This window comes from Osmerus mordax, chromosome 5 (assembly GCF_038355195.1).
Source record: "Osmerus mordax isolate fOsmMor3 chromosome 5, fOsmMor3.pri, whole genome shotgun sequence".
In the NCBI taxonomy this organism is placed as follows: domain Eukaryota; kingdom Metazoa; phylum Chordata; class Actinopteri; order Osmeriformes; family Osmeridae; genus Osmerus; species Osmerus mordax.
Window position 1 is genome coordinate 1,683,087 of NC_090054.1, and position 21,306 is coordinate 1,704,392.

General features: G+C 44.8%; 1 protein-coding gene across 1 annotated transcript; it reads left to right on the forward strand.

Annotated features, from left to right (window-relative positions):
- The first annotated feature begins 19,737 nt into the window (after positions 1-19,737).
- On the forward strand, positions 19,738-21,041 carry LOC136943491 (12-(S)-hydroxy-5,8,10,14-eicosatetraenoic acid receptor-like). The gene has a single exon (XM_067236833.1). It carries the CDS (start codon positions 19,810-19,812, stop codon positions 20,893-20,895), a length of 1,086 nt encoding a protein of 361 aa, XP_067092934.1. The 5' UTR covers positions 19,738-19,809; the 3' UTR covers positions 20,896-21,041.
- Positions 21,042-21,306: the final 265 nt, after the last annotated feature.

Consider the following 21,306-nt stretch of genomic DNA (forward strand, 5'->3'; position numbering starts at 1 on the left):
TACTCTCCCTAGAAGCTTCGCAAAGCACAGAAAGAAGAAGCTGTATTCATGGTGCTGGAAAGCTTGTGTTTCGTCTTTAGATATGGCTCCTACAAATGGACTTGACATTACTCCTATTTTCCCCATTCAAAGTTGCCTGGCACTATACACTTTGGTAACATTGTGACCTCTGACCTACAATCTAGTGTCACAGACATTATGGGACCAAGCCTTAAAACATTTTGCCACTGACATTGTCTATGTACAGTGGCGTTTTTATATGTAAAAATTGGTGGGGAAAAAAACAATTTCAAAATATAGGATACATACCAGTAAAGCTACAAAATTCACTCTTGCTACTGATGTGTTTATTTAACACATCAACAAACAGCGTGGCTCCACAAAACACTTTTAACGACAGAGCGGCTTGCTTCTACCAGGTGTTGTAGTAGGCTACACATACTGGAGAGAGAGAGACCTTCTTGTGTAATTTCTCTCCTTCTCTCACACACATGTAAATTTACCACTGTCATATTTACAAACCTAAATAAGAAATTCAACCAAGCTCAGAACCAATGTGCCTACAGGGCCATACGCACATAGCAATGAGCTCAACACCACTGAAGGCCACAACAAAGATGAAAGACAACTTTATGGATACAGATCCATTCTATGACAACAACCGTACTAGATAAGCATGGACACACTGACACTCGTCACCATCTATACAGGGCTGCCAACTTTTCCAAAAACCTTGGCGTGAGATTTTGTTTTTTTTCAAACATAAAACAGCACACATATGCGGCAAAAAAAAGTTTTATTTCTGAACAGTACAGTACTGTCAACGGGCCTGCTCAACCCATTGCAGCACACAAAGTGATGTTCCCATCACGCTGGCCGGGGATCTCAACAATGACGCGCTGGCCAATGACATTTCTGCCCCGGCGCCTCCTCTTCACCAGGTTGAATCCAACCTCATCAATGAATATGTATTCATATAGCTCATTAGCTGTGTCATGCTCCTGGATCCGCTGGAACAGACAGCATGGTAATGCAAGTTATAGTATGGACACAGATGGGTCAACACAGTGAGCTACAGTGAGACACTGTAGAAAAGGAACTATTGGATTACAGGTACAATGCATGCATGTGTCAGTGCTGAATGTATGGGACTTACAAGCAAAAACTCTTGCCGTAACTCCTTGATGTGTGTTTCAGTCGAATAGGACCCTGTACACTTGTTTCATCCGCATGGCATTCCTGGGGCATTCCATTCCCCCATGTTTCTGAATGTGGCATGGTCAGCCAGGATCCTGGTTTGTATCTGTCGGAGTGTGATAGTGTTGTTTTCACGAACCATTTTCACAATGTCAGTCTCCTGTTCGGTTGTGAAAGTGCATGTTCCTCCTCCACGGTGTGGTTCTCTTTCAGTCCTGCAAAATACAAATACAGTGAGCACACTGTATTCTATTGATATGCAGTATTTCAGTACACAAGTCAAATATAATTCATACCTGTTCTCCATTCTAAAGGTTCTAATGATGGCAGCAACTGTGAAGCGGCTGAGATTTGGTTGGACCCTCTGTTGAGCACATGGTCAACCATGGTGGCCCGAATCTCATTAGAGATCACCGTTCTCCTTCTTCTTTCTCCTCCTCCTCCTTCTTCTCCTCTTCCTCCTCCTCCTCCTTCTTCTTGTCGTCCTCCTCTTCCTCCTCCTTATCCTCCTCCTTGTCATCCTCTCCCTCCTCTTCCTTGTCCTCCTCTTCCTCCTCTCACTCTTACCCCTCTCCTTCTCTGGTTGTTGATATGTTCTACTGTAAGTTCTCCATTGTTCACCAAACAAAACAGAGGCTCAAGGCCCTTTTTATGCTGCAGTCCTGATTTCAAATTGCTCACCAGACCTGAGTGTTTAGAGATCTGAATATTTGTGTGTTGTAGGTTGATGCTTTGAGACTTTACTTGAGAAGTGTGTGCAACAACTGAACATTGTGCGTAGTGTTTTGACAACAAGGTGATGTGTAATTGACATCAGTGTGTAAACAAGGAAAGTCAGAGTCTAATGCAGATAAGGGAGTGTGAAGTAGTGCCAAATTTGGTCGAGCGATTGGTACATGAAGTTAAGGTTGTGAAAATTGTGCAAAATTTTTGCTTTTTGTGTGTTAACAATTGTGAAAAACTGTAACATGGCCCTCAACTTCACCTTACAGCACCTGGACTCCACAGCATCCTATGCCAGGATCCTGTTTGTGGACTTCAGCTCTGCCTTCAATACCATCATCCCCGCTCTGCTTCAGGACAAGCTCTCCCAGCTGAACGTGCCTGATTCCACCTGCAAGTGGATCACAGACTTCCTGTCTGACAGGAATCAGTGCGTTAAACTGGGAACACAAGTCTCTGACTCCGGTCCATCAGCACCGGATCACCCCAGAGCTGCGTCCTTTCTCCTCTGCTCTTCTCCTTGTACACCAACAGTTGCACCTCTAGTCATCCGTCCGTCAAACTCCTGAAGTTTGCGGACGACACCACCTTCGTTGGGCTCATCTCTGGTGGAGACGAGTCTGATTATAGGTGGGAAGCGGCCAACCTGGTGACCTGGTACAGCCAGACCAACCTAGAGCCACAATGCTCTTAAGACAGTGGAGATGGTTGTGGACTTCAGGAAGAATACAGCCCCACTCACCCCCATCACCCTGTGTGACTCCCCAGTCAACACTGTGGAGTCCTTCTGCTTCCCGGGCACTATCCTCTCCCAGGACCTCAAGTGGGAACTGAACATCAGCTCCCTCACCAAGAAAGCACAACAGAGGCCAAAGACCATGATAGTGCACTTCTACACAGCCATCATTGAGTCCACCCTCACGTCCTCCATCACTATCTGGTATGCTGCTGCCACTGCCAAGGACAAGAGCAGGCTGCAGCGTATCATTCGCACTGCTGCGAAGGTGATTGGCTGCAATCTGCCTGCCCTCGAGGACCTGCACACCTCGAGGACTCTGAGGCGAGCGAGGAAGATTGTGGCCGACTCCTCCCACCCTGGTCACTCCCTGTTTCAGTCACTCCCCTCCGGCAGAAGGCTGCAGTCCATCAGGACCAAAACCTCACGCCACAAAAACAGCTTCTTCCCTTCCGCTGTTGGCCTCTTCAACAAGGCCAAGGGTTCACACTGACTTCATGACTTAATGCCCTTAAAACACACTGCTTTTTGCACTGGACAATACAATCCTGTACCATTTGTATTTTTTGTAATATTTGTATTTTTATATTGTAAATTACTGCAACTTATATTTTATTTTATATTTTATTATATAGTTTATCTAAATCTAATTGGGTGTGCTTTGCCTTCGGCAAGGGCACAACCTTTGTTCTCTCACATATATATTATTATTATTTTTATTTCTTTTTGCCCCCCTAAAACTCAGTCAATATTTGGCCTACATAGACAACGTAGGTGTCAAAAGTTTCGTCTTGGTAGCGATTGAGTTGCTTCTATTGGAATTTACGTTCCGTTGCATGGTTTAGGCTTAAGTTAAGTTTTTGTGGCGAAAAGTGAAGCTAACGGTGGCTAATTTGCTAGCCACAGTCACTGACGTTACTAACGTCACTGCGTCACTAACGTCACGAAAACACGCGTGACTACCTTTGGCAGAACATTCGTTTCGCATCTGTTAACTTGGGGGATAGCTAGGCTAACTATAGCTTTACTGCAAGGCAGCTGCAGAAACGCCACAAGAAAAGAGGCCAGGGTGATAACTATTTACTCATTTTACTTTGTGATATGACACACAATTGTGATGTGTAATGTACAATATAAGCTGATATTATTAAGGAAGTACATCTACTTTCGGAAACAGTAGTCTACTATTTCACTGAAGTATTAGCATCATGACATTAGCCTGTGTTGCCCGGGCAACACATACTACAGTGGTCTATGATGTAGCGTTATTTGTTTTCAATCGTTAAAATAAACATTCCTCACATATACATTTTCGTTGTAGGATTTATTCTGACATTAGAAAACGATTTGTTGGTGAAATTACCATTACCTGTGGTTTCAAACCAGTGTAGCTCACTGCAACGCTGTAGTTTACGCGAGACACACTAAAAAAACATCTACACTACACAGCTGTTTAGGAAGTCAAACGGCGACAGAACATGTTCGGCACTCCCCTTACTTAAATCAAAAGTCTATCTAACTACTAACCTGAACTTCATTGCCACAGCCTAAACGTTGTCAAGCTGTTCATGAAAATAATTAATTTCAGCTTAAACCGTACAACGGAACGTTAAATCCAATTCAACCAACGCAATCGCTACCAAGACGAACACAGCAGTAGTCTACTACTGTACCGTAGTAGTACAATTTACCGAGGCAGCTTCTCCACACAGGGATAGCGCACTTTGCGTTGTTACGTTGTTACTTAATTATCGCTACCAGTGAGCTTTTTATGAAAGCGATTTTCCACTAAATAAATGTCAAGCTTATTTACGTTTTTGGGGGCATATTTTCAGTTAGAAGATGGTACTGTTTGAATCGCGATTCAATCTTCTATTGCCGGTAACGTCGTAGAATAATCTTCAAAGGGGGTTCTTTATTCATGAATGAATGCAATGAGTAGGCTAAATGCATGAAAATATCACGAGAAGGGAAAAACTTAAAATGACGTTTACGTCATAGAGATTAGGTCAATTTTTACACCGGTCTGCCAAATTAATTCGTTTTGAATCAACGATGAGGATGCCTTTTGCAGGGGAAATGAGAAGATCTATTTCATTCTACACTTCACTCGTATTTTCAGTTGTAAATGATCTATGTAATCTTTATAAATAATAAGTATGCATTTTTATATAAAATATACAGAAATATCAGTTTTAAAAATGTCATTCAAAAACGGACCCCTGTGCAACCGACGCAAGCAAGCACACCCTACAATTTCCCCAGAAATTGTACCCTCTCTAGTTCAACTTAGTAATGCTAGTTATGTACCCTTAGTATAGATAGTCCTCATATTTAAATTTTAGATTCTTATATGTTTAATGTTTGCACCTTCGTGCCAAAGCAAATTCCTTGTCTGTGCAAACTTTCATGGCGAATAAAACCCATTCTGATTCTGATTCTCAGGTCACGAGAACAATACAGTTGAATCCACATTGTCTTCAGACCAACCATCTCTTCCCCCCAGGTGGAATACTTCTATTCTATTTTTTTTTTAATAACATAATTATTCATAAGTATGCAGTGGCATAACGACATCTCTGACGTTGATAACAAACCAAACCGTTTAAAAATCGGTTGAAAATTGAGCAAGTTATGGTCATTTAAAAAGTACATGTAGCACCAACACAATGTTATGGGTGAGCGAGTTGACTGTAGCAAGATGGCTGCCATGTGCGGACGTTCTAGACTCCGCCGTAAGACATCTAGGCTGTGTCTACTACCGCGAACTTTACTAAGTACACTGCAATACAGTGCACTTACATCTGTAGTGCACTCCGTCGCTGAGTAGTGCTGTCTCAAATGGAACACTTAAGTTAACCACTTGGCGGGAAGTGACGGACGCAAATCTGATTGTGACACCCGCGAATCTAACGCCTGGGACACACTGGCTGCGAAGCGCCTGGACGCGCCGCGCAGCGCCACGATCAGCTACGATCGGCTACGACTGAGCAAAAGCTGTTCACACCAGACGCGCATTTCTCCGCGCCGGTCACCAAGCCTTTCAGCTACTCTGAGCTTTCCTTTACGCTGACATGGTACATAAACATGGCATTGGCTATATCCCAGCATTGATCCTTATCTACGTTGTCCTTGTAAAATTGTTGCTGACATACAACAACTCCCTGTGCTTTTCAACTGCGAGAATTCATTTGATGCTTATTTTAGAAATCGACTTGGGGGTTCTCTCTCAGTAGGCTATATGGTATACGGCAGGGCTCTTCAATTAGTTTGGAGCTGGGGCCGGTTCTTGAAACTGAGGCAAAGTCAGGGGCCGGAGGATATCAGTAATCACGGTAACAAATAAAGAAATTACAACAACATACTGAAGGAGTCAATATATTCTATTTTGTAAGTGCATATAACAACATATGCCCATGAGGCCGCATAGGCCCAAGGATTCAAGAATAAAACCAGGTGAGCAATAACCAAGCCATATTAACAGACAATTGGAGAAAATGCAATTAACTAACAAAAATGGAAGACTAAGGGCAGTGGGGGCCCCTGGGCTTGGGTCATTTTCGAACCCTACCAACTATACATGACTTTAAATATAACAAAATGATACATACACAAGCTACTATATGTATTTAGAGATCGCGATTCTGAACAAACAACTGAACAAAATAACATTATTTATGTGAATTGCTGAAGTCTATTTAAAATGTTTAATTAATCTGAATTATTAAAAAAAACTTGGTTTGAATGCATGATTCTGTCACAGGCTTGAAAGTGAGGTACAGGGTGTATTTGTATATTTAGTTAACTGGGTTATTATTTGGGTTGCAGTGGTGTGCTTTGTTTGGTTGCTGTGTGGTTGTTTTGCTTTTCTTTTGACAGCGGAGCTGTACCTTGGAATCACCAAGCCTGATTGACAATAAGGGAAGGGATCAATTGGAGTGCAATTGGGCCTAATTGACAATAAGGGAAGGGACCAATTGGAGCGCAGTTGGGGTGGGCTACCTGGCCTATAAAAAGAGGAAGTCAAGGGGAGATAGACGACCGACGAAGTCACGGAGAACCCGATCGGGACAAATCAAGGACGGAGTGAGATCTAAGGACGTGGCTCTCAGTCAGCACACACGGGTGACGCTGTGGGAACGAGACGGGAACCGAGGTAATCAGTGGACCGAAAGACAGTGATCCGGATTACGGAGGGAGACCTACGGACGAGGCCCTACGGACGAGGCTACCATTCTCACTTTTAGACATTCCGAAAGCTTGGAAATACCTTTTACTTATTAAAGTACAATAGTTTATATGACATGGTTGTCGACTGTTCCTTTGGTCAAACACACGGGTTCCTCCCTCTCAGAACGAACCAATTGAGTTCCTAGACTTACAACTAGGTGGCGTAGTCGGCACCTCATTACACGTCGGCCACAATTCAACTACTCAAATACTTCACTTGTTTCATGGATGAATCAGCATTTTTGAACGAATCTCCTGAATTAACGATGCAATGACTAAATGTTCCCCAATGACACATTTTAAGTTATTAGGCGCGTTCGACATGGACTGACTTCATGCAGCCGGGCTGCAGACGACGCCGGCGCTGCATTAAGTCGAATCTAAAATGCCATGGTCTGGGTGAATACTCGATTCTGATTGGCTGCAGCCAATCAGCCAAGTAGTTCCAGCAAAACTGTTCACCGTTCTAAATTATTGAGCGGGCTACGTTGTATGAGCAAAGAACATCTTTCCTTGGTATGAGCCAGAGCCATAGAAAAAGAGAGTTGCGACACGCTCTGATCTCGCCGACACGTGATCACGTGGTTCATGTAGCTCGCTGTAGTTCCAAAAAAAAACACTGCTGTCAACCGGTTTGAATGGTTTTCAATGATGCTGGCCAATGGAAGTCGTTTTCTCAGGCAAATGATGAATGAAACAGGCTCGGTTAAAGAAATCCGATATTCTGGCTATCTTCAGCAGACTCGTATCTACAAAAGGCAGTCCTCCCTGACGTGTTTGGTGTAGAATGGAGTGAAATACAACATTGTGAACACTCACTGGCAGTGAAACACAGGAAAAAAGCTAGAGCTTTTTTGTCACGTGGTTCTGGTAGCTCTGTAGTTAAACAACCCCACTGCTGTCAACCTGTTTGAATGGTTTTCGGCGGGACAGACAGCAGCACCATCTCGATTCACGGACATTTTCGGTATATTAACACATAATGTCAATTGGTTACTGGTGTGTTGTATCATGTATGTCTGATACTTTATTAACATGTATGTATTACATGAACTTATACATAACGCAATATTGTGAAGCAGAGCTAGAAATGGCTATGCTAGCTACCATACTGTACTGTACCATACTGTACATACCAAACAGTAGCCTAATGAGGACTATATTGTTCCACTTAACGTTTAACCTTAGACGGTTGAAGTAAATGGGTCTTGTTAAACGTTTTTTTATTCATCAGCCCACATTAACACTTATATTTGTAGTACTTGATGCAAGTTGAATCTAACCATTATCACCAGCAACTGCTCAATTTAAGACAAGAAAGGAGTTTGGTAAATAGAACAGAATAAACAAGGCAACCAACTGCATTCAATAAAACATTTTATTGTATAATGTGTCCTGTGTTCTTCCACTCCTTGTGTTTGTAGTGATCCGGTGATCTTCTGGCTATGATACATGTACAGCTAGCTAGAGTAAAAGTGTTGCTTACGTAGACCTACAGTCTAGCTCCAACTGCATTTAGAATCTAACAAGCTTACGATAAACTTGAACTAAAGCTGGCTATATAAAATACTACTAATAACAATTGATATGTGGTGGTCAAAATATGAAAAAATGCAGGATTTTCGTGAATTTACCAGCTAACTTGCTTCGGACCACTTAATTTGCAATTCATTGTTGCTAGCTCTACTAACTAGGCTAATAAGAGCTATATATAGAACACTTACTTTGTATGCTAACGAACACCAATAATTAGAACTAATTTGACAGACTATAAGCCAACTGACTTCTGGTTATGATACACGTGCTCTCTAGCTAGCTTCAGTAAAAGTGTTGCTTATGTTAGATATTAGCTAGACCTACAGTCTAGCTCTAACTGCGTTTCGAATCAAACAAGCTATAATCTTACGATAAACTTTATCTAAAGCTAGCTATATGAAATACTACTAATAACAATTGATATGTGTTGGTAAAAATATGAAAAAATGAAGGATTTTCATCAATTTACCAGCTATCTTGCTTCGGAGACACTGAAAATGAATGGGGTTGAACGGTGGAAAATGCGATGTTTGGAACTACAGGTCGCATGTGACACGCTTTACTTCCGCATTCCTCGATAACAATGGGAGTCTATGGAAGTGTCGCAACTCTCTTTTTCTATGGCTCTGGTATGAGCCTCTACAAAGTGTCTGAAATAAGTAACAATAACATCAGGGACGCAGTCACGCAGTCAAAACCTCCCTTTACAATTTTGAGAAACTTTACCAAGCAAACATGTAATTACAACGAGTGACTTCAATATTTCTTTGAACCTATTTGGAAAATGTTACTTTTCTGAATTTCAGTCAGTCAGTGTCACGTAACCGCTCATCTCACATCCCATTCGATTCACTTCGCTAGTCAACCTAGCTCTACTTCAGACATGCTGCGGCCAACACATACAAATCTTGATTTGGGGACAATGACATGGCTAGATTGCTGGCTAGTCTTGTTGTTAAACATACTGGCAAATTATAATTACTGTTTGGAGAATATGTCAACTTTGATGCGATCCTCTCACATCCATTTGATATTCAACCCGCTACACATGCTGCGGCCGTACTGTAGCCTAGTACTAGTATATGGCCGATACCTTGTTCGTGAAAACCTTGATATTGATTTGGGGACAATGACATGGCTTGTTAGCTAGCTAGTCTTCTTGTCAAACATATTGTCAAATTATATTTACGGTTTGTCAACCGTACACAATGTTCTTGTCTATGAATCTTGCTAGCATAACTTAGCTTTCTGGCTAATAGCTCAGTCCTCAATGTTGTGTGCAACACGTGACAACTCGTTTCTCTCAAACAAACAAAACAACTACGGGCATGCTAGCTCAACGGATCAATCCGTTTATTTTCATTTGTTTTCACCAGGGTAACCATATGTAAAGGACGTTCGTTACCAACATTGTGTAGTTATAAAGTCTACAACTTTACAAATGTTCTCCGTAGTCTACAATTAATGGAGTAAAATCTTAATAACATGTTTTTTTATTCAAATATATCAACTAATATGGTGTATTTCATCATCCTGCAGCCGATTTCGCAAGCGTCTTGCGAAAAAAATCGACCAGCTGCCGAAACGATCGCTGCAGATCGCAGGCGATCGCAGGCAATCGCAGCGCTTCGCAGCCAGTGTGGTCGGTCCCATTGGATAACATGGGCGCCGAAAGAAAAAAGGAGGCGCTTCCAGGCGCATCGCAGCCGATCGCAGGCAGTGTGTCCCAGGCGTAAGGCGAATCTGCTCGCGAGTCATTTCGTCCGCCATTATTTTAGAAATGAAAAGCTGCCGCTACGTAGCCAATATGGTGCCCGTTTAGGGCGAGTAGTGTCCATCGTTGTACACTGCATTTTTTGACCGTTTGCAGTGCGTCATCCGGGTACTTTCAGTGCACTGAATTCTTCTGGTTCTGTCAGTGTAAGCGCCCTAAGCACTGAAAGTCAATGCTCGAAGTGCACAAGTGCGCGGTAGTAGACACAGCCCTAGTCTTTATATATATCTATGGGGAGAACTCCCACTCTCGGGAAACTTCCGGGTTCTGAACTGGTTGCAGTTCCACTCTGGTTCCATATGAGGGCGCTAACGGTCGAGTGCAGAATGAATGGAGGTCTATGGAGCTATACCTCTCAAAATCCACTTTTCTCAGGATACCATTCTTTGTCTTGTAATTTGAATGTTGAATTCGAAAGGGGAGGCAAAAAAAATACACACTGCTGGGTTTTAGATATTTTTAAAGTCGCCTTTTGTTCTACAAAGCCTTTTAAAATGTCAATGACGTCATACACATCGTGTAGAGATACTGACCAGAGATACTGCTTTACAGCAAGCTCTGGTCACTTCCTTTTTTCTCTCGGGGCATCAACAACACAACTGACAGGTTAGGCTCTCCCTGTCAATACACATGCTAGAAAGAGTTTTGGCCTGCTAATGTTGTTGCTAATGCAGTGTTTCCTCTAGGATTTTTTTATGCAGTGGGGGCAGGTCTGTCCGACCCCCCCCCCCCACCAAAACAAAGTGCTAACCCTAAGCCTATATTTCGGAGCAGGTTAATGTAATAGTCTAATAGCTAATGTAATATTGCACATATTTTGGTCTTATTTCCCCTAAAGCAATAAAGTTAGGCTACTTAATGACACCTTACAGTCATAAAGTATGTTCTAAATGGCATAAATGCTGCCAATTAATAATTGACGTAACTTATTGTAAATGGTCAGTAGCCTAGCCTATCGATTAAGGGGCCACTCGGAAGCATGTAGGCATTCTGCTTCATTTGATCTTGATAGGCTAAGCATTCTGTAGCTAATAATAACAATATACCCACTATTTATTAATTAAAACTACTTCAGCATAATAATGCACCTAAAATACAAACGTGAGCAAGGGCAGCAATCGTGAATTGACATGTGCAATTCCGCTAGCAGGGGAAGAATAGCCTACAAACAACGAAAATCACCAGTTAACTTAATTTAAATTAGCAAGAACTATAGACTAATACAATAACAGCCTTAAATTAACTGACAACATAAGTTATACGACTTAGCTCTACAGTTCTCAAGGACGCACACACGCAGTCTCAACTGCGCTGTGAAGCGTGTGTCCGTGCAATCCTCCGATACGCTTTCTAACAATCACTGCTGATAGACGGCCTACAATTTTGTACAGCCCTATTTCTGATACTGTGGCGGCAGCAATTTAGCCGTGCCGGGCCGCCTGGGAAAAATCAACATAGCGGAAACACTGTAATGTTGCTAATGCTCTGACATTCTGATCCACTTCGGATGCCATCAAGCGGGATCTCTGGTACGGTGTTCATTTTAGGACATCCTCAGATCTCAGACTCAAGTGTCAGACTCAAACGAAAAGGCGTCAAGTCTCAGACCAAAAGTCGTCAGACTCAGGCGAAACGGCTTCAGTCTCAGAAAAACCTCTGTCATTCTTAGACAAAACTTTTGTCTGATAATGACGCCGTTTAGTTTGAGAGCGTTTTAACTGCTGAGGGCGTTGCTAGGGGTCAGATGGCTGAGCGGTTAAGGAGTCGGGCTATTAATCAGAAGGTTGTTGGTTCGATTCCCGGCTGTGCCAAATGACGTGTCCTTGGGCAAGGCACTTCACCCTACTTGCCTCGGAGAGAATGTCCCTGTACTTACTGTAAGTCGCTCTGGATAAGAGCGTCTGCTAAATGACTAAATGTAAATGTAACTGAGAATGACGCCGTTTAGTTTGAGAGTGTTTTGTCTGAGAATGATGGCGTTTGGTTTGAGAGCGTTTTGTCTGAGAATGACAGAGGTTTTTCTCAGACTGAAGCCGTTTCCCCTGAGTCTGACGACTTTTGGTCTGAGACATTACACCTTTTCGTTTGAGTCTGACACTTGAGTCTGAGATCTGAGGATGTCCTAAAATGAACACCGTACTCTGGTCGTAGTCAGTCCTTCACTAAACAATCAGCATTCATTAGCAGAATGCTACCGTGTTATGGGCAACAATGACTCACCCTGTAAGAAATCGAAATGACATAAGTACTCGTTCATTCAAATGTTGACCTATAATCCATGTTGAACATGCAAAAACTACAATCAAATCTGAGATTTGTCAACGACAATCAGGTGAAAGAGACACATTTAGCCGTTTAGCTCCATGGACTCCCATTCATTTTGCACTCGACCGCGATCACTCCCAGTGGAACTCTGGTGGAACTGCAACAAAATTCGGTACAACAGGGCTTAGTAGGGAGTGGCAAGGCTCTCCTTAAACAGGCTCTGAAGACACCCAATGCAACTGCCACGAGACACTTGCGTACCACTATCAACAGAACAGTAACTGTCACGTGCCAGTGGAGGCACTGGCACGTACCACTCGCTCCACTGGCACGTACCACTCGCTCCACTGGCACGTACCACTCGCTCCACTGTCACGTACCACTAGCTACTGTCACGTACCACTCGCTCCACTGGCACGTACCACTCGCTCCACTGGCACGTACCACTCGCTCCACTGGCACGTACCACTCGCTAAAGTAGAGTAGAGTTTCGGTTCTAACCGCCTCTCATAAAATTTACAAAAATATTAAATATAGTACAGTATGTTATTTTTCATATTTATGTTTCTCCCAAACATGTAAACAAATTATATCCTGACTTCCATTACAGATAGGAGACTTTGAAACAATATTGAAATTATGACACGATTATATGTTAGCGTTGCAGCAAAAAGACGGAAGAAGGAGGAAAACAAAGCTTTATTGCCACCCTCCCAAAGGTGAACACTTTTTTTTTCTTCTGCCAACAATGTTAGCAATAGTTGTAGTAGTTTAGCGGCTGCGGCTAGTACTAATGTTAATAGCTTACGGCTGGAGCTATTCCTGAAGACGATATATGATATATGAAATACATTGTTTAGGGGCCTCAACCAGTCTCTGCCTAGGGCCCCCAAAGGCCCACCCCTGCCTGTTAGCTCTGAGGAAGACAGGTTTCTCAGAGGAGTGGTTCCCCAGGCTGACAGCGTGTGAGGTGCCTGTGATGCCGTCCCAGATGCAGGTGCCTGTGATGCCGTCCCAGATGCAGGGGCCTGTGATGCCGTCCCAGATGCAGGTGCCTGTGATGCCGTCCCAGATGCAGGGGCCTGTGATGCCGTCCCAGATGCAGGGGCCTGTGATGCCGTCCCAGATGCAGGTGCCTGTGATGCCGTCCCAGATGCAGGGGCCTGTGATGCCGTCCCAGATGCAGGGGCCTGTGATGCCGTCCCAGATGCAGGGGCCTGTGATGCCGTCCCAGATGCAGGGGCCTGTGATGCCGTCCCAGATGCAGGTGCCTGTGATGCCGTCCCAGAAGCAGGGGCCTGTGATGCCGTCCCAGATGCAGTGGCCTGTGATGCCGTCCCAGATGCAGGGGCCTGTGATGCCGTCCCAGATGCAGGTGCCTGTGATGCCGTCCCAGATGCAGGGGCCTGTGATGCCGTCCCAGATGCAGGGGCCTGTGATGCCGTCCCAGATGCAGGGGCCTGTGATGCCGTCCCAGATGCAGGGGCCTGTGATGCCGTCCCAGATGCAGGGGCCTGTGATGCCGTCCCAGATGCAGGTGCCTGTGATGCCGTCCCAGATGCAGGGGCCTGTGATGCCGTCCCAGATGCAGGGGCCTGTGATGCCGTCCCAGATGCAGGGGCCTGTGATGCCGTCCCAGATGCAGGGGCCTGTGATGCCGTCCCAGATGCAGGGGCCTGTGATGCCGTCTCGGACCAGAGGACGTCCCTAAGCTCTGAGGGGGGTGGAAAAGAAACACGATGCGTCATTTGTTTCCTTTCTTGCTTCCTTCAAGCCGACTGCTTGATACTCCTCATCCACTATCCACACCATTGAGACTGGAAGGGCAAGTAGTGGAACAGGTTGAAAGTTTCAAGTACCTTGGTACTTTGATTGACCACCATCACACCTTCACCCTGCATGTTGACACAATTTACAAAAAGCCCAATAGCGCATGTGTCTCCTCAGAAGGCTTAAAAGATTTGAAGTGAGACAGGTCATTCTATCCAGAGAATACCAGTCACTGATAGAGTCTGTCATCGCTTTCAACATCACTTCTTGGTACAGCTTCCTACCAAACAAATGCAAGAGAAAGCTGGATAGGATAGCCAGGCAAGCCGTTAAGATCATAGGCATTCCACAAAAACAGCCATCTGATCTTTGTACACAAGCAGTGGAAAGAAAATCCAACTTCATAATCCAGGATGCCTCCCACCCCCTCCACCAAAGCTTAGAGCTATTACCATCAGGAAGAAGGTTCAGAGTGCCTCTGGCTAAAAAGTCATTATACAACAAATCCTTCATTCCCAATGCAATACATATACAAAACTCATGCTACTGATACAGCACACACACTCTGCCTTCAATCAAAAGAAAATGTTCTAACATGGAAACATATTAGACAATAAAGCTTTTGGAATCTTGAATCTTTTATCCTTTATTTTTCTCTTGTTTTTCAATCTTTCAGGCACTTGTGTCTGTTCCCCTTCTAATGTATTGATATTTGGAATCTCCAGATTGTGTAAAAAAAGGTGAAAAATCTCACCATCGTTGCCGGAGCAGGAGGAGGAGAAAAAGAGACTGGCAGGTCCCTGGTTCTGAGTCTGCGATTGGCTGGTCAGCAGACCCTCCCCGCCGTTGCTGGGGGCGTCGCTGGCGTAGTCCCCCTCCGACAGGTCCAGGCGGGGGTCCTCGGGCTCAGGGTGAGCTGGGCTAGGCACCTCCCTGTGGCTGGTTCGAGACCCGCTCCTCAGATGACCCTCTGCGGCCCCAGATCCGACAACTCTCACTATGCGGTCGTCGACCGTCTTAAAACAGACTCCTTCCTCCGAGGACCTGACCCTAGGGCGAACTAAGATGTTGGGAGGAGACTGGGAGATTTTACAATGCTGCACCAGCTGCAGTCAGCTTGTTTATGGACAGATTCTCACCTCACAGTGGGCAGAGTCTGACCCTGCGACCCCCCCTCTTCCTCTCGTTCTACAGAAGTCAAGCGCGATGACCGCGCCAGCCTTGACCTCCGCGACCCGCTGACCCCTCTCTGACCCTTCTCTGACCCCTGGAATTTCTGTCAGAGGAGCATAAAACAATCTCTCAATCACCCTGGGATCGGCGACGGTGACCCCTTCATCCTCTGCCAGGAACCTCGGGGTGACCATGGATGACGAGCTCTCCCTCACAGCCCACATTGCTGCGGTCTCCCGGTCATGTAGATTCACCCTCTACAACATCCAGAAGATCAGGAGATACCTATCTGAGCATTCCACCCAGCTGCTAGTCCAAGCACTTGTTCTCTCAAAGTTGAACTACTGCAACTCGCTGCTCGCCGGTCTCCCAGCATGCGCAACCCGCCCACTCCAGAGGATTCAGAACGCGGCGGCCCATCTGGTCTTCAATCTACCCAGACGCTCCCATGTTACCCCGCTCCTCATCTTCCTCCACTGGCTTCCCATCACGGCCCGTATCAGATTCAAGACTCTGGTACTGACCTTCCGAGCGGTGAACGGGACTGCACCCGACTACATCAAGTCTCTCCTCCAGCCTTACACCGGCATTGTAACGGTTTCAAATTATTGTACTCGCTGTGAAATATTTTACTGTTGATTGTTTTTTCTACAGGTACACTCTTGCACTCTTGTGGGGAGTTTCATGTTGTTCAATTGTAACTTGTTTAACTGCATGCTCTTATGGTTCTTCCATTTGTCACTTATTTGGTTTTCCACAATGTATGCTTCATGTTTTGGCTGCTCGCAATGTTTGGGGCTTTCTCGTTGTTATGATCAGTGACCTATGCACTTTTGTAAAGCTCTCTCTTGGAAGTCGCTTTGGATAAAAGCGTCTGCTAAATGCATAAATGTAAATAAAAGAGTTCCAGCATTCTCATTGGCTGTGCTTTGTGACTTTGTCTCCCCCTAGCTCTAATTTCTTGGTGATCTACCGCTGTTTGTTTATCTTTCTGTTTATTACGATGCCTGTTAGCTGTTGTTATAGCAACATCTGTCTGTTTAACCCTATGTTTTGTCTCTTGAGCTACATTTCAGTTTGTCCTCTCTTGAGACTGGTTCTGGGCTGGGGGATGGGGCGAGGCAGGTAAATTGGCCGTGGGGGTGATGGGGAGGTTGAACATGGAAGGGGCCGAGGAACGCCGCTGCAACCCACCAGAGGTAAACTTCCTGCTGGGCAGCTGGGACAGGGAGGCCCTCCTCTGGACGTTGTGCTTGCTTCGCTCCAATCTGGACACTCCTTCCCCTTTACGCAGTAGTGATGGGTCGTTCGCGAACGATCCGGCTCTAAGAGCCGGCTCTTGAAGGTGAACGTCGGGAGCTGGCTCGCATATCTGAAGAGCCGACTCTATTTTTAATAGATTAATACAGCCTATAAAAACTAAATGATTATGAAATAATGAATTTTAATTGTGTTTAAAATAATTGACTAATTCAAAGAACAACAAAAAAATACTTGTAGGCTTAAAGGCGCACACGATCATCCTCACATTCTGTTCCTGTCAATGCTGCATGAGGGAGGGCCGAGCCAACTCACACACAGTCAGAGAGTAGTCAAAACTCGGAGGAGAGCCATGACAAATCAATGCATTTTTTAAGATATGTGGTTACGGTCGAGTATGATTTCATTTCATAATTTAATTCAAATTGTTTTCACACCCATCATAGTCAAATTCATAGTTAAAACATGTATTTTTTAAAGAGCCGATCGGGAGCCAAAAGAGCCGGCTCTTTTTGGTGAGCTGAGCCATACGAGCCGGCTCACGAAAAAGAGCCGGAATGCCCATCACTATTACGCAGGAAGTACCGCCCCCCCGCCATTCCCTTGGCTTCCTGCAGGTCCTGGGTGGGGAGAAAGAGAAACAGCGAGAAAGAGACAGAGAGACAGAAAGAGGGCACTGCAGCATTTTCACCTGGATTACATGACTAAATGGGTGGGCCCACTACATAAGGAGATACACGGTAACACCACACAATACAACAAGGTGGGATTAAAAAGTAGGCGGTCACAGCCTCACAACCATTTTCAGGGCGAGAAACAAATGTAGTACACTAAGTAGTCATGTCCGGAGGGACATGGTAATCCTTTATGTATTGAGTAAATGTAAGTAGCCTTAACTTAGCCCTGTACCCTAGCTGATGTCATACTGCTCTGTGATTGGCCTGCTGTAACTAGTGGGGGCTGACAGGGTCGCCCTGCTCCTCCTCCTCCCGGTCCTCTTTGATTGGGGACAGGGTTTATTGTCTGATCCTGTCCTGAAACATTGACGGTGCTTTCGGGGAATTGAGGGCTTACAGCGCATTCTGGAATCCATTTGAACCTGTGGAGCAGGTGTTGGGAAATGAACGAGTAACATAACAGTGCCAGAAGGTAGGTAGGGCAGCGTTGTTTGGACACAGAGTGTTGTCTTAGTCAGATCAACTGGAAAGACCTAGAATGTATCGAAGATACAGTGAGTCACTCCAGCTTAATCATTATCCCTTGGAGGTGCCTTGTCTAACCTGCAGGTCTACTGTGTGAGCACCAGGGGGATCGAAGACTGGGGGATAGAATTGGTGTGTCTCACTGTGATTGTCTCATCTTGTCTTACACACACCACAACCTAAACATCTACAATCAAACCAAAAAGATTGTTTGGGGTCAAAAAACAAGTAAAGAACAAACAGCCTAAGATGTTGTCCCAAATCACCTCTGCATCTTTCGAAGAAAGGATTCTGGGACTGTTGACATCCTGTGGTGTAAGGGAGGGGTTGTTGTGGTTGAGACACTTTTGGTTGTGTTCGGCGGGTGTTTGCTGGAGTTTTCCGTGGGTGGGGGTTCCAGGTATAATTTCTCATAAAAGTATTTTCAAATGAGTCCGTGTGAGACCCCACTTTATCTTGGCTGTCTGTTTACAATTACAATAACAATGAACTGGACTTTGCATTGTTGCACAAATAACAAAATACTCCACATATATTGACTGTTCCGCCCTTGTTATGTTTCTGTTAGGTCGTCCATGTTGTTAAAAGCCCTTCACAATGCTGCTAATACTGAATATTATTATTGTTACGTGTATTGATTGTGCTAAGGTTTACACAGGTGTTATTTATGGGAAGTTTATTGGAGGGATATTGCACTTTGTATTGCACTTATGTCAAACTATGCAGTGTTTGAATGCTCTAAACAGAATTTCGACAAATAAATATATTGAATTGAATTGATGGAACTGCCCTCACTGGAACGGCTGGATACAATCCAAATGTATTCTCTGTGCGTTCTCTTTATGTCAGTTAATTTTATTATGGGAATCCATTGTTAAGATGAAAATTATTTAAATAATTGATGTGGACATTTATCTGGTGACTTTTATGAGCAGCAATGGACTGTAACATATCCTAATAACCCTCATTGGTGTTTATGACTAGTGTCGTTGAAAGCTGAAACATGGCATATCCTCTGCTTGACTGGAGACATTCCTTTGAGAGTCAGTGTTAAGAGACAAGTCTGAACGAGCCTCTGCACTGTACTGATGCCTCTGCTTCTATTCTAGCTTGGAGGCTATACTACAAAGAAATATCTGACTTTAAAACACAACATTCCAACTGGTGGCTTTATTTACTTTAGAAAAGATTTGACCCCAAAAACCCTTTAGACCATGTTGCCTCTGCTTGTAAATATCTAGCATATTCCCCAGGATATACTCTGTCCCTGTTGACAGTCTTATACAACTTCTTAACATAGCTATCATTCCTGCTGTATGCAGAAGTTTCTGGATTCCCAGCCAGTCTGGCAGTCTCTCATACTAAACTCTCTTTGAGTTTCATCAATCAAACCTTCTTTTTATGGCAACGACTCTCCAGCATAAAATCTTTCTTTCTCCGGAGAGATACTCCCTGGAGAGATACCACAGGATGGAGGAGGGGGTCACCCCACCCCAAATCCTGAGGGAATTATATTTTGTGAGGAGGTGAAACGTTTCCATAATGTTTTCTCTCCTGCCCCCTTCGTCCGCCCCCCTCTCTCTGTCCCTCTCAGCGGTCATGCCAGTCCTGTTGTAACTCCCCTCCTCAGACTCAGGGAGGGGCTAAACAAACCACAGAACAGAGCTGACTGCGTGCAACGTGTTGAAGGGGAGGAGGAAGGAGGGAGGGAGTGCTGTGATTCAAGTCTCAAATTCACCAAGCAAACACATAAGCCTTGGAGTTTGCCTTCACACGCACACGCAGAAATCTCCCCTTCGGGAGTTACAAGAGCTCGTCTCACCTGGTGTGGCTAGAGACTCCCCGTCTCTTTCCTTGGTTTCCAAACCAAACCTCTTTTGAGGTTCAGCTCGGAGCTGCAGTGATTTCATTGTCGTGAAAGGTTGTCTTTTACGAGCTCAGGCATGAAGGCTGAACTGCTAATCGCACCGACAGAGGAATACCACGCTTCAGAGGACTGTGAGACCACTAGCCGGGCGCTCTATAACTTCTACGCAGCTGTGATGATCATCATCTTCCTGCTGGCTATCCCACTGAACATCTCAATCCTCCACCTCTTCATCGTCAAGCTCAAGTTCTGGAAAACCAACACCAACAATGTGTTTCTGTTCAACCTGGTCCTGGCCGACATCTTGCTGTTGTTCTGCCTGCCTGTGAAGGCCTACAACTTTATCCACAGTGAGAGATACAGTGAGAACGATGTTGTCTGCAAAGCCATGCTCTTCATGCTCTTCCTCAACCGAGGAGCCAGCATCGCCTTCCTCACCGTCATCTCCATCGACCGCTACTTCAACGTTGTAGATCCTGGGAGGAAGAACCTCCTGAAAGCCCTGAAGAAGTCTCCTCAGATCTCCATCCTGATCTGGCTCCTGCTGCTCACTCTGACCATCCCTGCCATGCTGAAGCCTTTCGAGTGCTGCAACAGCCAAAAGAGCTATAGCTACAGCTACAACGCCACGGAGAAGCGGGAAGACACGGTGGTGAAGGACGTGGTGGACAGTCTGAGGGAGGTGGTGTTCTTCACGCAGATCTTGATCCCCTTCATAATCCTACTGTACTGCACGGTGCGCATCGTCAACCGCCTGAAGAGGAAGACGGTGGGGGATAAGACCAAGCTGAGGAGAGCCATGTTCCTGGTCTCCTTGGTCATGGTGTTGTTCTCTGTCTGCTTCCTGCCCTGCACCGCGGCCAGGATCGTTCTGCTGGTGGCCCGAGTTCAGGCGTGGAAACAGCTCTCAGAGGAAACAGCGGTGCAAGTGTTTGACGGCGTCATGGTCCTCTCCTTCATCAACTGTCTGCTGGACCCCTTGGTTTACTGCTTCTGCAGCACCAAGTTCAAAAACATCTACCTGGGCAATTACTTTCCCTGCCTTCTGAAGAAACACGAACACACCCTTGATAACAGCACCTTCACAGCAAACGCAAATCCCAAACGCAATAATGTCTCAGGAAGATCAACGCAAGAAAGGCAGCAGGTCCGGACGGCATGAGCTCTCGGCTCCTCAAGTCCTGTGCAGACTAGCTGTTCGGGATTGTGGAGCGGGTCTTCAACCTGAGCCTAAAACTGGGGAGAGTTCCACAGCTGTGGAAGACATCCTGCGTGGTGTCAGTACAGGGTAGAAATTGTAAAAACATTTAGGGGAAATCCAGGGGCATTTAAACTAAATTGGGGGCACTTTTTGAAACTTGTGAAATAACATTTAACCTTTGTTCAAGATTATAAATATACTTATTTAGTCTTACAGTATATGAGCAATTGTCATCAAATGGCAATACTAAGACTATTAAGCAGTAGTCTACAGATTCAAAGTGTTTTCTTAAATTTTTTTGTGCTGCACTATTGTATCTGGGTAAGATTTAACGCAACAACCAATGAAAAAAAAGCATATCCTGGAATTATT